Here is a 16,737-nt window from a genome sequence, read left to right as displayed (position 1 = left end):
TTCCACAACTCCTCCATGGAGGCACCAAAAACATGGATGCGCAAAATTGATAGAGCCAATCCTTCCTTTATAGCTACCCACATCCACTAAATATGCTACTAGAAAACAAAACACAGAACAAAGCATCACTCATACAAAGTCTTCATCTCCACACACATCAACACTTAGAACATCTTCAAGAAGCCATTCTACTTCGGCCCACTACTCATCATTCACACATACTAACACATACCAATAGTTTCTATGGTTTCTAGGGAAGATTACATCAACATGAGAGCCTCTGGCAAAGTGAGCTCTTCTATATCTGGACCAAACTCAAGTGCAATATACATTTTTGCAAAATATTTATGTACCACAACTATACATTGCAGTCATCAAGTTTGATTTGCAACACTCAGAACTCAGCTTACATTCTCATCAAATTTCCTCTGTCTAGCTCTTAGAATGAGGCACAAAACATGAGAATCCAGTGGCTACCAGCAAACCAGCTCACAAAAGGCATGAATTTCCGGAGTTCTCTCTCTAAAACATCCAAACTTCATTGCATCAGCAAGATTACACAAGCCAGGCATCAAATCAGCCCCAAAATCAGGTCGCCTCTCTCAGAAGTACCTTTAGATGGCAATATCTAGGCCAAGGAATACTAAAAAAATACGTCACCTACTTCTCCAGGGCAAAACTAGCCTGTAATTAGCTCTAGAAACAGGTTGCCTACATTTTTTGAGCCTACTACCAGTAGATTCAGCACTTCCACAGGTCACCGACTTCTCTAGCACATAGGGATGGTAGAGCACTACCCAATTTCGCTATGAAACTGACAAGAACTTGTTGTCCACAACTGCCTTTTGCAAAAAAAGCAACACACCTTCTCACTTCTGAGCTCCTTGATGCATGGGATCACTTCCTAGATAGTTCCCAACCTCCAGCACCTGTCTCTGGCTTATGGTGTGTCTCCTTCCTCCCCTTGGTAGCCCAAAATAGCACGCCTCCCTTTTGTGCTTCTCCCTCAACCTAGAAGACTCCTGACAACCCACAACACCACTCACGATCTCTACAAAAGCATCCTGTCCAGCAAGCTTCCCTACATCAGTCAATGCTCACCCACCCCACCATCCATTTCAGCCCATCCTCTTGAGCACTAGAAATCTTTCATACATTCAATCTGCACTCCTCACAGACTCGTACTCAGCAACTAAGTTCTCCAATCATGGTCTATGTAGCAGACATAAGTAGCCCATATGTCAATCAGATAGTACTTTCACCTCTCCTCAGCCAGCAAAAAACTTTCTCCTCATCTGCCATCCCCCTCCTCTCTCCTGCAACTGTCCTTTTCATCATAATTACCAAGCTCTCTTCTAGGACCCTCCAGCACAACCGCCATTCCACATACCTTGTCAGCTCATAGATTGAGAAGCATCACAATTCTCTTCATGTAGCCACCTTGCATACACATGACAATCTTTCTAGGATTTCCAACCACATCACCACTTCCATTTTACCACTTTCCAATTCCTTTCCCCCAAATCGTATACCAAGGCAATTGATGTCCAAAACCCCAACCTCAGGCACACTTCTTGCACAAAGACTCAAGCTACCTAGGGTACTGACACACAGGTCTCCAAACACTTCACTCTGTCAAGTCACTGCCACCTCACTGGGTGCATTAAACCACTCTCTTAAAAAACTTGCAACCTACCTCACACAAACTGAATTAATTGTACACACGTGCACATTTACAATTTTTGGTGCCAGCATAGTTTAAAAGCCGCACCCACAACATCCACTACTAACTCAAGCTCACACTTTTCACATATCATGTACAACTCATGTACTTACAATTTTATTCACACAGCGAGCATGTGCACATGCACACACACACACTTGGCGACCCTTGTGGTCTTTGGGTGTGTCTATACTTTGGTAACTGTTATAAAGACTTGGATAATCTCAATGCATTATTATACACTTGCTTGTCTCGGGTATTTCCTTGAATCTTAAAAAGAGATATAATGTTAAGCACTTAACGGTTAGCAATATATCAAGAGAATGGAGCTGAGAATTGGGATAGGACTTAAGTATCCTTATAAGAATCCTTGGATTAATATGGCTATAGACGTGACCTTACCCATGGAGAGGAAATTGATTAATACATATTTTTTGTGAGCACTTGTGTTCCCTATGTATGATCTAGGCCATATAGACTTGTATGGATAAAAATGGAAGTAGAAGTTGGTCCTTTAGGAATAAGGCCTTATAAACATTTAATATGCTACAAAGTTTTGGAAAAGATTGTGTATTGTTATACTTATATCTTTCTCTTCACTTAGCCTCTGTTTAACATGGAAAGTTCTATTAAGACATTTATCCCCTTTGCTAGTTGTTAATAATATTGCTATAAATATGAGGATTACTAGTATTTATGGGTACTCCTCAAAAACATTTTCCTTTCTTCACATCTGATTCTAGTTGCAAAAAGGAGAATGATAATTATCATATTCATGGAGATTTTAGATAATTACTACTATTTATGGGTATTCCTCAAAAACATTTTCCTTTCTTCACATCTGATTCTAGTTGCAAAAAGGAGAATGAGAATTATCATATGCATGGAGATTTTATCAGATTTTACACGATGGATTAGTAGGCATGCTATAAGATAGAGTTGTGACTTGCATGCTAGATTGGAGCATTAATTCTATAGGAAATGATTTTGATATAACTGGGATATGAGATACACACTTGTCTAGGCTCCAAATTCGCACACGAGAGAATTTAGGGGACGTTGAAGATAAAAAAACTGTTGGTAGCACCAGCGGGTTCGAGCCAAGCAAGGGGTTTCTCCACAATTTATGAGCTACTCCATAGCATAGGATGACTACCAGCTCTCAAGGCTTTCTTTCTATTACAAACTCACTCCATTTGTCAGCTCTCAAGAGGTTCTTTCTCTGATGAAATCCTTTGGCAATCCTACGAAGATGAAGATATGCTTCTTACATTTCCTATGTATACCATGTGAGGGTATCTTGAACATGAGAAATTTAATGGTCTTCTTGCAATCTACTCTTACCCCTATGTTCCTCCTTACTCTAGATACACAAGTCGAGGCTATCCACAAAGGTGGCTACTATGTGATGACTATCTGCTAGATGGTCGAGAGGCTAAGTAGCCTATCATTTCTTTACTTGAGAAGACATTGACCTGTTGCTTCTCCATTATGTCAAGTGTATGAGATGAAGGAGATTTCTATTCCCAGAACACAAAGGCTACGACCCAAGTTTTCCACTCAAAAAGCTAAGCATTATAATTTGTAGGAAATTTGATTTTAAGACCACAACATGCCATTCCACATAGATGCAACCTAGTAGGACTTGGATTTTGCTAGCTTGAGCACTTTTATGCCAATAAGCACTTACTGCTAAGAGGACCGGTAAGTCTCCTTTGTTCCAAAAGTGTACAATGATGTGCATTGTCATCACTCTTGGATTGTTGTACTTCAGCATTGACCATGAACACAATGGAGAGCTAAGTAGAGTCCTTCTTCCAATGTTGCTTTGAACATTTGGAATGATTGTTCATTGAGTCTACAAGAACTACTGAACAAAGCCTTTGTTTCAAAGTCCGTAGTATATAGAGTAGCTTTACTCCAATAATTATGGGAACCTTCTAAATTTTATTGGGTGCTATTGGACTACTATAGTGGATACTTTTTTACAAAATACAACTTTGTTTAACATTATGTGAACGAAGTTTGTCCTCCTTATTTTGGTCAATATACATCAAAGGGGGAAGAAGGGTCAACGCACTCTCTAGAGACATCTTTTGCCTCCTATAGTACCCCTTTCTAATCCCAAGCGGAAGCTGCTAGCTCGAAAACTTAGAGCCCAATCTACTATGGTTTACCGTTTCTCCTACATTCGAACGGGGGCATAATTTTTTTCCTAACTTATGCTATTTCCCCCTCTCCCTCACTTCCCCTCTCTTTCTATCTAGTCCTCTCCTTCTCTCTACCTATTTTCTCCTCCCCCCCCCCCTCTCTATAGAATTCCTCATCCATCTCTCCCTAAGTATACCCCTTTCTAGCCCCTCTCTATCTCCAACACTCCCCCTCCCCCCCCCCGTCTCTCCTCTCTCTACCCCCCACTCTCTCTCTCTCTCTCTCTCTCTCTCTCTCTCTCTCTCCAACCCCCTAACTACTACCTAACTACTTCCCCTAAACTAATCCCTAACTACAACCCCAAACTAACCCCTAACTACTTTCTAACTAACCTTTCACCAAACTTGACTAATACTCTCCACTTGCTGACTAACATCTTTTCGACTTCATTGATTGCCTGTTTCCCGATTTCTGTCTCACTCTACCTACATCTATTTAATCCCACGCTTATCCCTTGCTTCTCTACTTGAAACTAACTACTCTTCTCACTACGTTGTCTCATCGACTGCATATAACTACTACCTTGTGTACTACTACGGCCTCCACACGGCCTCACCTATGCTGATCCCCTCAAGGCCTTGACTCTTGTTCCCTGCTGTCCTTCATTGTACCCTTGCTATGGCAAGTTGCTATTTGTTGATAGTCGCACTGCTTCCTTCCATTCTTGTAATTGCCCTCATATTTGTCTCCCTTCTGCGGCCCAGTCGACTTTTTTTCAAGTACCTTTACTGTTTTGATCCCATGCCCCCCTCTTTACTCTCACTTTTACTCTAATTAATTTAACTCCCCCCCCCTCTCTTATTTAAACCCCTTTTATCTAATTCCTTGTTAGTTTCTAACTCTTCATAACCCTTCTCTTACTCCTAATCCCTTCTACCCCTTTATCTGCTTGCTCTCCCCTCGAATTTTTACAAAACTAAACAACTTTTCTAATCTAACCCTTTTCTTCCTTACTATTATTCTAATCCCCCATTTCTTTTTGTTATAAACCCCCCATTCCTTTCATTTCTTATTTATTTGTCTTTATAAACACTAAACTATTTATTTGGTCCTAAATAGTCTCTAAAACACTCACCCTTTTTTAACCCCACGTCTGAGCCTATTTAGTAGCACCTCCATTTCCCTCTTCATTAATAATAATTTTCTAGTAGCTTAATATATAGTTTTACTCTGTAGAAATTACTCTTTCCACTATCCTCAATACCTCCCCATATCTAAAAATCCTCCTTTCCCCTCCTTCTTTTCATACCTTTTCTTATAAAACCTCTATAAATGATCCCAAATTATTCCTTTAATCTTACATGCCTCCCTTAATTACTTGTTTACTTTTGTCTAATTTATGCGCATCTAGCTTTATAAGGTTGTAGTTAAACTTTAATTTTATTGCGACCCCAACAACAAGGGAGGGGTGTTTTAGAGAGTGCGTTGACCCTTCTTACTCCTTTGACGTATATTAGTCCCAAAGTAAGGAGGACAAATTTCGTTCGAGTAATGTTCAACAAAGCTGTAAGTTATCTAAAAATAGCCCATGATAGTAGTTAGGTAGCAGCCAAGAGACGTCTTTTGCCTCCTATAGTATCCCTTTCCGATCCCAAGCAGAAGCTGCTGGCTCAAAAATCAGAGTCCAATATACTACGGTATACAGTTTCTCCTACATTCAAAAGGGGGCATACTCGCATCTCTTAAGCTAGAATATCTATGAGATACAATTAGAAGGCAAGAGATCGATCTATCTATTTGGATGTTTGTCTATCTATCTGTTTGTCTGTTCGTTCGTTTGTTAGTCTGTCAGCCTATTTATCTATAAGTACGTATGTACATATGGATGGATATATGGATGGATGCATGCATGCACACACACACACGTGCCTACATATGCACATGCACATGCACACACACACACCCCCCCCCCCCCCTAAAGGATGAACATTAAGAGCCAGTGAGGACAAAAGAGAATTATTATTTTTTAATGAATTATCAACATATAAATATTATTTCACGTGATGTGATCAAAGTGTATTCGTGACAGCTTTTGCTCTTTACAAGATTATTATTATGAAGACAAAGCTAGACATCAAGTCAATCAAGTCCCCAGGCTTCCTTGGCTTGGTGCCGAACCTGGGCAGGTAGCATTGTTGAGAGAGAAGAGAGCATTGCTTAAAGAAAGTAATGAAATATTGATACTTGAAGGATATTTAAAATTGTCAATTGCCCATCCTTGGGTAGATTGCATGTTGCATTTAGCACATTGCACATTGCATTAGACATATAGTACTTTATATTTGGCACCTAACACTTTGTACTTATCACATAACCACATATTGGTATGGGAGGAGAGTTGGCACACTTCCTCTGTGAAAATTATAAGACCAAGGAACATGCCCTTGGGTGGATTGCATGTTGCATTTAGCACATTGCACATAACATTTCACAAATAGTACATAGCTCTTTGCAATTATCATAGAACTACACATTCATGTGGGGGGAGAGTTGGCACGCTCTCTCTCCAAAAATTATAAGACCAAGGAGTGTGCCCTTCCTTAGATGGATTGCATGTTGTGCTTAGCACATTGCCTTTAGCATATTGCATTTCACATAGAGCACTTTATATTTGGTACATAGCACTTTGCACTTGTCACACAACCACACATTCATGTGGGGGGAGAGTTGGCACGCTTCCTCTCCAAAAGTTATAAGAACAAGGAATGTGCCCCTCCTTGGGTGGATTGCATGTTACATTGAGTACATGACACATTGCTACTTTGTTTTGCAAATAGGATTTTGCATTCAACAAATAATGTTTTGTTGAGTCAATAAAGGAGACTTGAGTACAGCATGCTTAGAACTTCAAAGAGCCTACTTGTGAGACTCCACAAGCATCCCACGAAGATTTGTCAAACTTAGATTCGGATGGCACCTCATTTCCACGTGCTCCTATTGGAGCTACGAAGGACATGTATAGTACACACCTAAAAGAGGAAGATTGGGCACAAGCTTTGAGCACTTTGAGTATTCCTACAATTGCTAGTTCGATGACTTCTATTTGTGCATCGAACCATTAGCATGCTGGAATTAGTCAAGAAGAATCTGCATTGCTTTCATCATTTACACTTTCCTGGAAGACCTATTCATGATTACGTCAAAAAGAGTATCATGGAAAACTTCACCAAGAATAAGACTCAATTCATGAAACAAACAACAAAGAGGAGCAAAGCAAAGAGACAAAAGGGATTTGAAGCAAGTAAAACCTACTTGCATAGTAGAGAATTCACATAACAGCCTGCAACAAGAACTACCAGGATGAGGCAAATTTCTAGCCTACAACGTAAGAACAACTTGATGCTGCTGCTACGTAGAACAAGCCTGTTTGATGCTGCTGCTACGTAGAACAAGCCTGTTTTATATAATGCAAAAAATGGAACGTGATGCTGGGCACCTTCAGAAGATGACTTGCATTGGTAGATCTTGTAGCACACGTCTGCGCCATTATAAGGGAAGGAATTCACCTGACCAGTGGCATCAATCGCTTCAGCAAGGGGTCTGTAAGCCGAATCGAGTAGGTTAGAATCCATAACCTTCTCTAGAATGATTAGGCTGCAAGACAGATCTTACAGGGATTTCTAAAAGTTGTCGTCCAACGCTGATTCCACAAAGTAGAGGTCTCCCACGGGACTAAATGGAGGAACGAGGGGAGTGCATCTCAATTTTATGGGAACTCTCATGTCAGCTTCTACCCTTGCCAACAGCTCGGGTGGCCTGATTAAGTCCCAGTCTCGCTCTTCTCCTCCTCCTTCTAGGGGTTCATTCTTTCCCCGCTTGCTGCTGCTGCTGCTTCCACACCTAGCGCATTTCCTCCCTACGCTGAACTCCATCTGCCTTGTTAGGTCCAAGAACGCCGCCAACATGAGCCCATGTCAATCAGTTTTCCCCTAATAACACGGCTTCCTCCATGGGAGATGTTTGCAGGATTATCAAGTTCCTCGCAATCAGCGCTATGCCTCTGCCTCTAGTCAAGTTGCACCGTTATCTTTACAATCAGAACAGAACGATAGTCACTCAAAGAAATATATGTTGAATGCCCGTAATGAAGCACAGAAAATGCGAGAATTGGAAAGCTTGCTTGTAGAAACTTAGCAAATTTGCTTGTTGGATTCTTTACTTGGCAGTATAGTAGACAAACGATTGCCTATGATGCCTGATGCGGCAAGGCAAAAAATAAGGATTTTGCCATGCAAAGCAATAATGATTCTACGACTATGGTTAAGACGGGATTCCGTTGCAATTGAGAGCAAAGAAGTAAATTGTAATCTTGCTAACACATTTTGAAATGGTTCAAAATGATTTGCATTGATATATCGTCAAGCCATCATAAAAAAGTAACTTACCACTACGCTCAAGCTCGGCCCTACGAGTGAACACTATAGCTTAGCCTCTTTCCAATCGATGCAACGATCAGCATCCTGGCCTAGTTCGCTGAGAGAGGTCTGATCCTTGTCACATTGAAAAGAAAATTACTGCCTTCAGACTATAATCTGAAGGCCTTACGACAGATTTGAAAGTCAAGAGCCGAGAGTGGCTCTTACGCCCACTTCACAAAATTGTATATAAAAAGCAATCTGTGCAATCCCATATAGTGAAGCTTAAGCTTCACGTAAACAGGGGAGACGTGCAAGGCACCAGTTCGAAGGACAAAGATTCCGTGATTCAAAAGAAGGGAGCACCAGACTTGTTATTGCACACATCACAACTGAGTCCAAATGAGCTCGCTGCCAGTATCCAAAAGAAAAGATGAGCTCTTGGGGAAAAGATGAGCTCTTGGGGGGGAGGGGGGGGGGCGGAGGGGGGGGGCGAACCGACAGAGTGACGTAGAACTTGCCCACAAGTTCATGGAGGTAAGAGAAACTCCGAGTGAGGGTGCTGCTGTTGCTGCGTGAGGATTTTGTGTCGAAGGGTGAGGTCAGAAGTGATGAAGTCCTGGTTGAAGAGGAGGTGGTTGGGAAGGACAAGGCTAGGGAGCTACGGAGAGGAGAAGAATAGGGAAGTGGAATGCATCAAGAGAGACATGCACCAGCTCGCATAAATACACAGCTAGCGACTTGCTCCGTCAGGTCTCAAGGTTGATATCCTAGGATCCCTTTCATTTCAAGGAATACAATTTAAGATTATATTTATAAATCTTACTATCTAAATGCTTCTTAGGAATTTTAAACATTTTTTGTTACTATTCTTTGGAGTCTAGGACTTGCGGTTGCCTGTAGCCTGCTTATTAGTTCTGCGATCGTCGATTAGCTACGCAAGTCTCTGAGTATGCCAACTTCCTTAAAGTCTAGTGGTAAGATATATTTATTTATTTATTTGTTCGTTTGTATTATATATTATATAACTATATAATTTTATTTATTATTTGATAAATTATTTATGAATTAATATAAAATATACTCTCTCTCTCTCTCTCTCTTTCCGCGTGGTAGCATGACCCATATATAATGGGTTAGAGACCCGCTCCGTTGGGTCCCAAGGTTTGGATCCTAGGGTGTCTTTAATTTCAAGGAATAAAAGCTTAGATTTTATTTAGAAATCTCAATATTGATTGCTTTTAAAGGAAATTTCAAGTTGTATCTTTATCATTACTTTTAGTTGGGAATTTTTTGTGTGGTAACATTGTATACATCTCTCTCTCTCTCTCTTTCTCCATGTGAAAGTTTACGAATCTCAACATTTGTATGCATTTTAGTAAGTTTACAAATCAAATCCCAATCAAGCCCTAATAGGGGGGCTATGAGAGAAAAAAATCCATTAATTTGTCTAGGGGAAACTGAGAGGGGTGAAAAGGAAGTGATCATAATCTTTCTAGATGGAGGTTTAAAGCTCCTTTAAAAATAGCCCAATGCCTTCCTCTCCTTGCTTCCCTTCTGGCCCTCTACTATAGCCACTCCCTCCTCCAACTTATGCTCCCTCCATCCACCTCCAGCTGTCTCCCTGCCTCTGCGCATATCCACTTCTAGCCTCAACCTCACTCCTCGCATATCCATCTCCAACCTCAGCATTGCTACTTCCCTCCCTCTACTGTGTTCTCCGTTGTCCCTACACCCGCTACTCAATTCTCCCTACTATAGTAAAAGACCACGGTCGATTGGAGGGTGGAAACCTGTGATGGCAAAGCCATGTACACCATCACGATTGGAAATCTGTGATGTCCGACAACTTTGAGGGTGAGGGTTGGGGGCTACGGGGAGGCGATTGGCTTGAAAATTTTGTAATAAAGGCCCAAACCCTTTATTTTTACATGGGTAGCCTTTGGGCGTAGTGGCATTGCACTCTTCAGTCCCGATCTTTGGCGACCTAGGATACCGCAAACCGTATGCGTGGTGCATAAGCTAAAAGGGATTTTGGTGACTTGGGATACCCCAAACCGTATGCTAGAATAGGAGAAACCACCCCAGCTCATTCTATATATTTTTCATTGCAATCCCTTAAAACTTTGATGTTCACACATCCAAATTGACTTCTCTCTTTGAGAATTTTACAATGTTTTCATCAATTTTTGTCCCCACATCTCTCTCTCTCTCTCTCTCTCTCTCTCTCTCTCTCTCTCTCTCACACACACACACACACACACACATATACATATATATACAACGTACTATATATTTTCTGTTTTGTACTCTCTCTCTCTATACCTTTTGGATAATTTAGCGGTTAGAACAGTCGGTGGCGAGCTTGTCATGTAGTGGACACGTGGCGTGGTGAGTTGGTGTACACAGTACGTGGTGCGACAGACTGGCGTGGCTAGTACGTGGCGCAACAGTGCGACCTGCTATCTTGGTAATCTGCCATGTTGCGTGCCATGTCATTCAGGGATGTCGCACCGTCACATACGAGGTGCAATGGCACCGTGCCACTGTGCATTTACTAGCCTCCAGACCGGAGTCCCGCATGCGCCATACATTTACTTCGGTTGACTGCTGTTGATCTGCATTGATCTCCCCACCTAGCATCTCGTGCCATGCCCTATCCCGCGCTGCCAGGTGGTCATCTTGCCACTGTTGCCATTGAAGTCTTATGCATCGCCTGTCTCTCACTGCCTTCCAGCCTTGTTCTGAACTGCCACAATCTTGCTATGTGGCACCCCTCTGCTCTGCTGCCTCTTTCGCCACCTCACCACTGAGAGCTCCACCGAACCTCAAACACCCACGTGGCGCTCTGAACCTCCACCGAACTCCGCCAAAGCTCCACAGTGCTCTGAGCCTCCTCCGAGCCTCCCTCTTCTCTTCCTGAGCCTCCACAATCATGCCATGTTGGCTTGGTATGCCTCTCTCCCTCCTTAATATATAGTAAGATAAGATGACACGTTGTTGGATCGGCTTGCACAAATAGCATGACACGTGGTTGAATGAGGACTCGAATTTTCACTTGATGGCACAATGCTATCTGCCTAACAAGAGTAGTATGATGGCTATATATAGACCCATAGCTTAAGGTATTCAATCTAATCTTTAGCTCTCTAAGCACAAAGAGAAGAGTAGAGTCACCAAATAAATCAAAGAGAAGAGTAATCAATCAAATCTATAGTCTAGATTTAACATATTATCCAAGTATTGATTATTTATATGATCAATTTTGATGAAATAATTTGACCTTTACTATAAATTATTTGTAAAAGGTCAATCTACACATGCAATCATTACACAAATGCAACCATTAAACACTAGTCCATTGCTACCTAAAATAATCCATCTAAATCAATCCTCTTTTGTGGAAGATCTTGATGGTAAAATGTATGAGTACACAAAGAGCTATTCATAACTCTCTTAATAGATAATACATAACATGTACTACTTATCAACTAATGCCATACTAATTCGACTTTATAATGAATTAACAAAAACAAGTTCCTGGATAAGATAGAGTCCTTCGTTGTGTCTCATGTTGGTGATTTTTTATCGTTCAATGTTTGTAACTACAAATTATAAGATGGCTAACTTTAACTCTTTAACAACAATTGGAAACAATATATTACCTTAACTTTCAAAAAATAAAACTTCTTCTATTATCTTGGATTACACGTAGGATTTACCTTAAACTACAAGCGATTCTAGGTAAAGAGTATAATGGCACATACGGTTTACCTTTAACTGAGGTTGCAAACATGCCTTTGTATAACCAAATGTCTTTGGAACCATTATAAACAAACTCTAAACAAGAGTGCACAAGTGTGCGTGGGCACTGCCTCCTACTATAGTGGTAAAGCAAGCACTTTTGGATGCAAAAAGAGAAAGCAAACGATTTTTTCTCTAAACAAGAGTGCACAAGTGTGCGTGGGCACTGCCTCCTAGTATAGTGGTAAAGCAAGCACTTTTGGATGCAAAAAGAGAAACCAAACGATTTTTAAAAAAGGAGTTGGGCTATTAAAAGGTAATTTTTGTAGGATGATCTCTACAAATGGCAATTTGAAACACACAAGTTAAATTAATTTTAGTAAAAATTACACATAGGGATTTAGAAAAGGAGTTTCAATCCTCGACTACTACCTCTAAGAAGGCACTCCTCTTGCATCACCTACACATTTGTGCCAACTCGCTCATCTTCATAGTTTCAATTGATCGTAGGTAGGATGCAAGAGTGGGGGTGCATCGATTGCATTTGGAGGCGCATCGATCTCATCACGGTGTTTACACACTGTGGGTGCCCAAGATACAATAGATGCATTTGGACCATGGGTAGGCAATCTTGCCCCCACGAGCGGGCAAGTGAGTAAAACACCCTGAGCAAGCAATCGTGGGGACGACTGGCAGCAGGCAGCCGGGGCATCTGCATAACTGGGCCAAGGGAATGCCGAAAGTCCAATAGATTTTTGGGGGAGGAGTCTCGAGGATTCTGCATAAATGCCACGTCATATGAGGAGATGGTACAAAAAAGAGTTGATTAGCGATTAAGCCACATAGTTTTCCTTTTGGTGCCCTTGTTTAATCCGAAGGTTTTCACAGTCTCCAGAAAAAATGGACGATGAACCGCCCTCCCGCATTCCCATGGCAGATGTCCCTCACAATGAGCGTTTGCAGATCCAGCGCATTCGTGACCTCGACATGGAGCAGCTCGAAGTTGAGGAGGTTGACACGGATTCCGACGACAGGTTCATCATTGCCCTTTGTCAAAACTTGAGTCCTTGAAAGTGCTTCGCTCCGGATCTCCGTTTTGTGACCCTCAAGACACTCATATTAGTCGTGGCCGTGAATAACTGCTTTGAATCTTATTGAATTGTAAAGTAATTATTTCACATCGTACGCCCACAGAGGCTTGCTCTTAGCTTTCTAGAAGCGAGGATCTTCTTTGCTAGGCATTCGATAGATGTGCATGCGAAGCTTACCTGCGATGAGCACGCCTGTCCATTTAGTGTTTCAGATTAAATGCTATCTTAGAGTGGTAAATCCTTATTGTGTGGCAGAGCTGTTTTGTAGCTTTGGCAATTTGATGAAAACCCAGCATCATTTTGCCTGCCTTATCGGAGGTATTGTAATGGTCGACTTTAGCCTTCTTGGGCTATTTAGCATGTCATATAGCCATGATGAGTGATGACATGAATTTCGACGGGGTCTTCTAAACATGAATCTCTCAGAGCGATGAAATGTATTTTGACGGGGTCTTGTAAACGATCTTTTGGAGAAATAGTTACGTTATTGAAGCTACAAAGCCACAAGTATCAGTCGGAGGGGCTTGCTGTTGTTCATCACTGTTTTAATAGTTGTCTAAGAAAAAGGATATAATTGTCCTGAGAATTGAAGATCTCGAGTAAAAAAAAAAGAGACAATGCCCATTTATTGCAATGTTGTGGGTATTCGAGAATGAGCTTTTGGGTTAGAGGCTTCTTGGATCCAGTGAGGTAGGAGCAGTCCATGGCCCCAAATCGAGAAACCTGCTCCATGTCTAATAGTGAGGCTACCATGTCCCAAGTTGCCACCCTAGGAGTGTTGGAAATGATATGAGAATCCTAAGGCATGCCTGCACATCTGTTGTGCTGCTTGACAGCCCAAAGGTAGTGTTGGCTGGTTTCTTGAATGTCAATATGTGGTGGCAGGTGCCTTCTCATCTCTTTTGCTAGTAGGGGCCAACTGTCAGACTAGTGGATGGCTAGATCACAGTCAAGCTGAGATAGTGGAGAGGGGACATGTTTTGGGGAGGGAATTGCTCTTGAAGCCTTATCTATCGGTGGTCCAAGATGCTTGCTGATGAGATTAGCATACTGGGAGTTGCCTTGGCTGGCCACTTTACTTCTTAGCTCTGACCCTCTTGGAGCGTCTTACCCTCCCATAGCTAAAGTTGCCACCAGGCAAGATGTTGGATGTTTCTATGGATGGTCTATGGTCAACTGCGCACCCTGCCAAACCACTACTTTGGAAGCCTGTTCTAAAGGCTTTGTGTTATAAGGCTATTGGAGGAGTGAGGTTTCTAACTCTAGTCTCCCCTTAGCCTTGCTCCTCCTACTCTCCAGGTGACTCTTGTTTGAGAAAACTAGCCTCGGCATCTCACGGCAACAAGGCTGTGGCGAGGCTTCTTGCCATTGGTTGGAAAGGTGGCTTTGTTGTTGGGGATCCTCATGGTGGCTCTCCTCCTAGGTATGTGAAGTAACGGGTTCTTTGATTTGGATCCAAAAGTGTATTCTTGCTTCATGTCCCAAGGAGCAAGTTTGCCTTGCATCCCACTGGGTCCTGGATGCTACAGAAATAATGTTCCACCCTCTGAACGTCCATGTACATCTAGTGGCTCACTGTTAAGGCCCCATATGAGGCATTAGGGTAGGTCATGGTTGATGTATTTGCATCATGTATTCAGCCATTTATCACATGGATAGGTAGGTCGTTGATGATGTGGTAGCAAGTCTGGCTCCCCATGTGGCTGTACATGGACTGCAGCTGTTGACATGGCCTCCGCACAGTCAACAAGCAACATGGATAATTCGTTAGGTTACGTATTTGTTGGAAAACATAGGGTAGTTGCTTGTTATAGCACAGTGGAAGATTTACCCCGAGGTAACAAGACACTAGAAGAAAGACCACTCAACTGCGTGTGCTTACTGGACAGTAAAGAAAGCAACACAGATCTGAAGGAGATGCTGACAGAATCCTCCCGTGTATCTTCTTATGCTCTCCTACAGCCTGTATGCAGGTAGGTGTGCCCTCGATTGCTGGGACTTCTGCTCCCGATCCAGTCTATAGGCAGCCGACCAGCAGCCAGGTCAGACGACCTGCTGCTCCAGCTCTCGGCTTATATAAGGCCATTCATACAGGCTTCTGGATATAAAGCCATTCATACAGGCTTCTGGCTGGCTTATTGCCCAGCGCATGCACCCTCTCCCAGCCCTTGTACCAGATGCCATCCCTGCTGGACTTCCAACGTACCTGCTGACTAGAGTGGTCATGGATGGCTCTCTTTTATTTTGTACAAAGAAGAATGTAGCTCTTCCTTGGATAACACACATCTACTTTGGATTGTCATGTGGAGTAGTTTGGTGTTCTATATGTCTGTCTGTATGCCTCTCTCTCTCTCTCTCTCTCTACCATATATAAATAAAAATAAAAGCAACTTGTTCCGAAACAAAGAAGTATTAACATGGTTTTCTCTTGCCCTAATCCTCATTGCATGCTTGCTTATGATTCCATTTCTGTTGAATGACTGCAATATCTTGATATCCATTTTTTAAAGAGAACGTTTGTGGCTACATGTTCATAGAATCCTTCTCCACCTTTTGATTTATAGTTGGTTTCTTTCGTGCACTCAATTATGTCCCAAGCCAATGCCCTTTCTTACATGTAATCTCTCTGTGTGGAGACACAGCTTGGACGGTCATGGTGATGGTGGAGCTGGACCTCATGGTGGTTTCACTTTTGATACTTCCCTTGCTTGCATGCACTCATATCTGGGTGGTGAGGCGCCACACTATTCCACTTTAAAAAACAATAGAGTTTTGCAAGCAAACTAGATGTCATATGCATTTTTCCTTCTGATTTGCTTCTGGGTATCACAGAAGTGGATGACATTACTTGTAAAAGATCATTTCTGGATGGTGGGGCTCTTCTTACCCTACCAATGTTCTATTTAGAGGGTAAGTTTACTTTTCCCAGCTTCCTTTTTCCCTGGTTTCTAGAGAGTGTTTTCTAATTGTATGATGCTACCAAAGTGGATGCAGATTCTGAATGGTAGTGTCTTCAACAGGCATAGTTCTATTTCCCGAGGCAACATTGCCTTTGCGAGTAATCCAGCCCCGTTTTAAAGCTGCTGTGGAGCTTGCCATGCGCCAGGAAGAAGCTCCATACACACTTGGTGTGGTATGCCCTCTTTGCATGTTCTATATTATCTGTGTTGGGCCCAGATGTGGTTGTGAATTTAAGATGCAGCTTTCTGGCTTCTTAGAAGTTAGTCTGGAGTAACATTCATTTGGAGTCTTTTGCAAAAGTCTTAAAGAACAATAGGGTAAAAATCTGACATATTTCAAAGGTGTCGCATTATTATGTCGCTTCTCAGAAGTCCTCTGTTAGTGTTGGCTTATGAATTTCACTGTCTAGTAACTATTCAATAGTTTAGGATACATTTTTTACTCGCGGAAATGTTTTAAAGGTGTGGTAAAGCCAAGGCTATCCTCTTCAGATATTCCAACATATCTGGAATATATTTTAGAAAATCTATATCTAATGCTCGTCTGGAGCTTCAACCTTTCTGACCTGTGCAACAGAGATGATGATTGGCAAAACAATTCTGTAACCTTAGTTTGGATGTGTCCAAAGCCTCTTCTCCTTTTTCTTCCTATT

General features: G+C 41.9%; 1 protein-coding gene across 1 annotated transcript in view; it reads left to right on the top strand.

Moving 5' to 3' along the window:
• Positions 1-12,863: 12,863 nt before the first annotated feature.
• Positions 12,864-16,737, top strand: part of LOC147904571 (uncharacterized) — a 61,829-nt gene continuing 57,955 nt past the window's right edge. The window contains exons 1-4 of the mRNA XM_087387333.1: positions 12,864-13,067; positions 15,767-15,855; positions 15,957-16,034; positions 16,145-16,257. Of these exons, the coding sequence (XP_087243459.1) occupies positions 12,934-13,067; positions 15,767-15,855; positions 15,957-16,034; positions 16,145-16,257 (414 nt within the window). The 5' untranslated portion in view covers positions 12,864-12,933. The remainder of the gene's footprint in view (positions 13,068-15,766; positions 15,856-15,956; positions 16,035-16,144; positions 16,258-16,737) is intronic.

The sequence above is a fragment of the Dipteris shenzhenensis genome, chromosome 2 (assembly GCF_047967505.1).
Source record: "Dipteris shenzhenensis isolate YYH24624 ecotype China chromosome 2, Dip_SZ_1.0, whole genome shotgun sequence".
Lineage (NCBI taxonomy): Eukaryota > Viridiplantae > Streptophyta > Polypodiopsida > Gleicheniales > Dipteridaceae > Dipteris > Dipteris shenzhenensis.
This window is presented reverse-complemented; position numbering and strand designations above follow the sequence as displayed.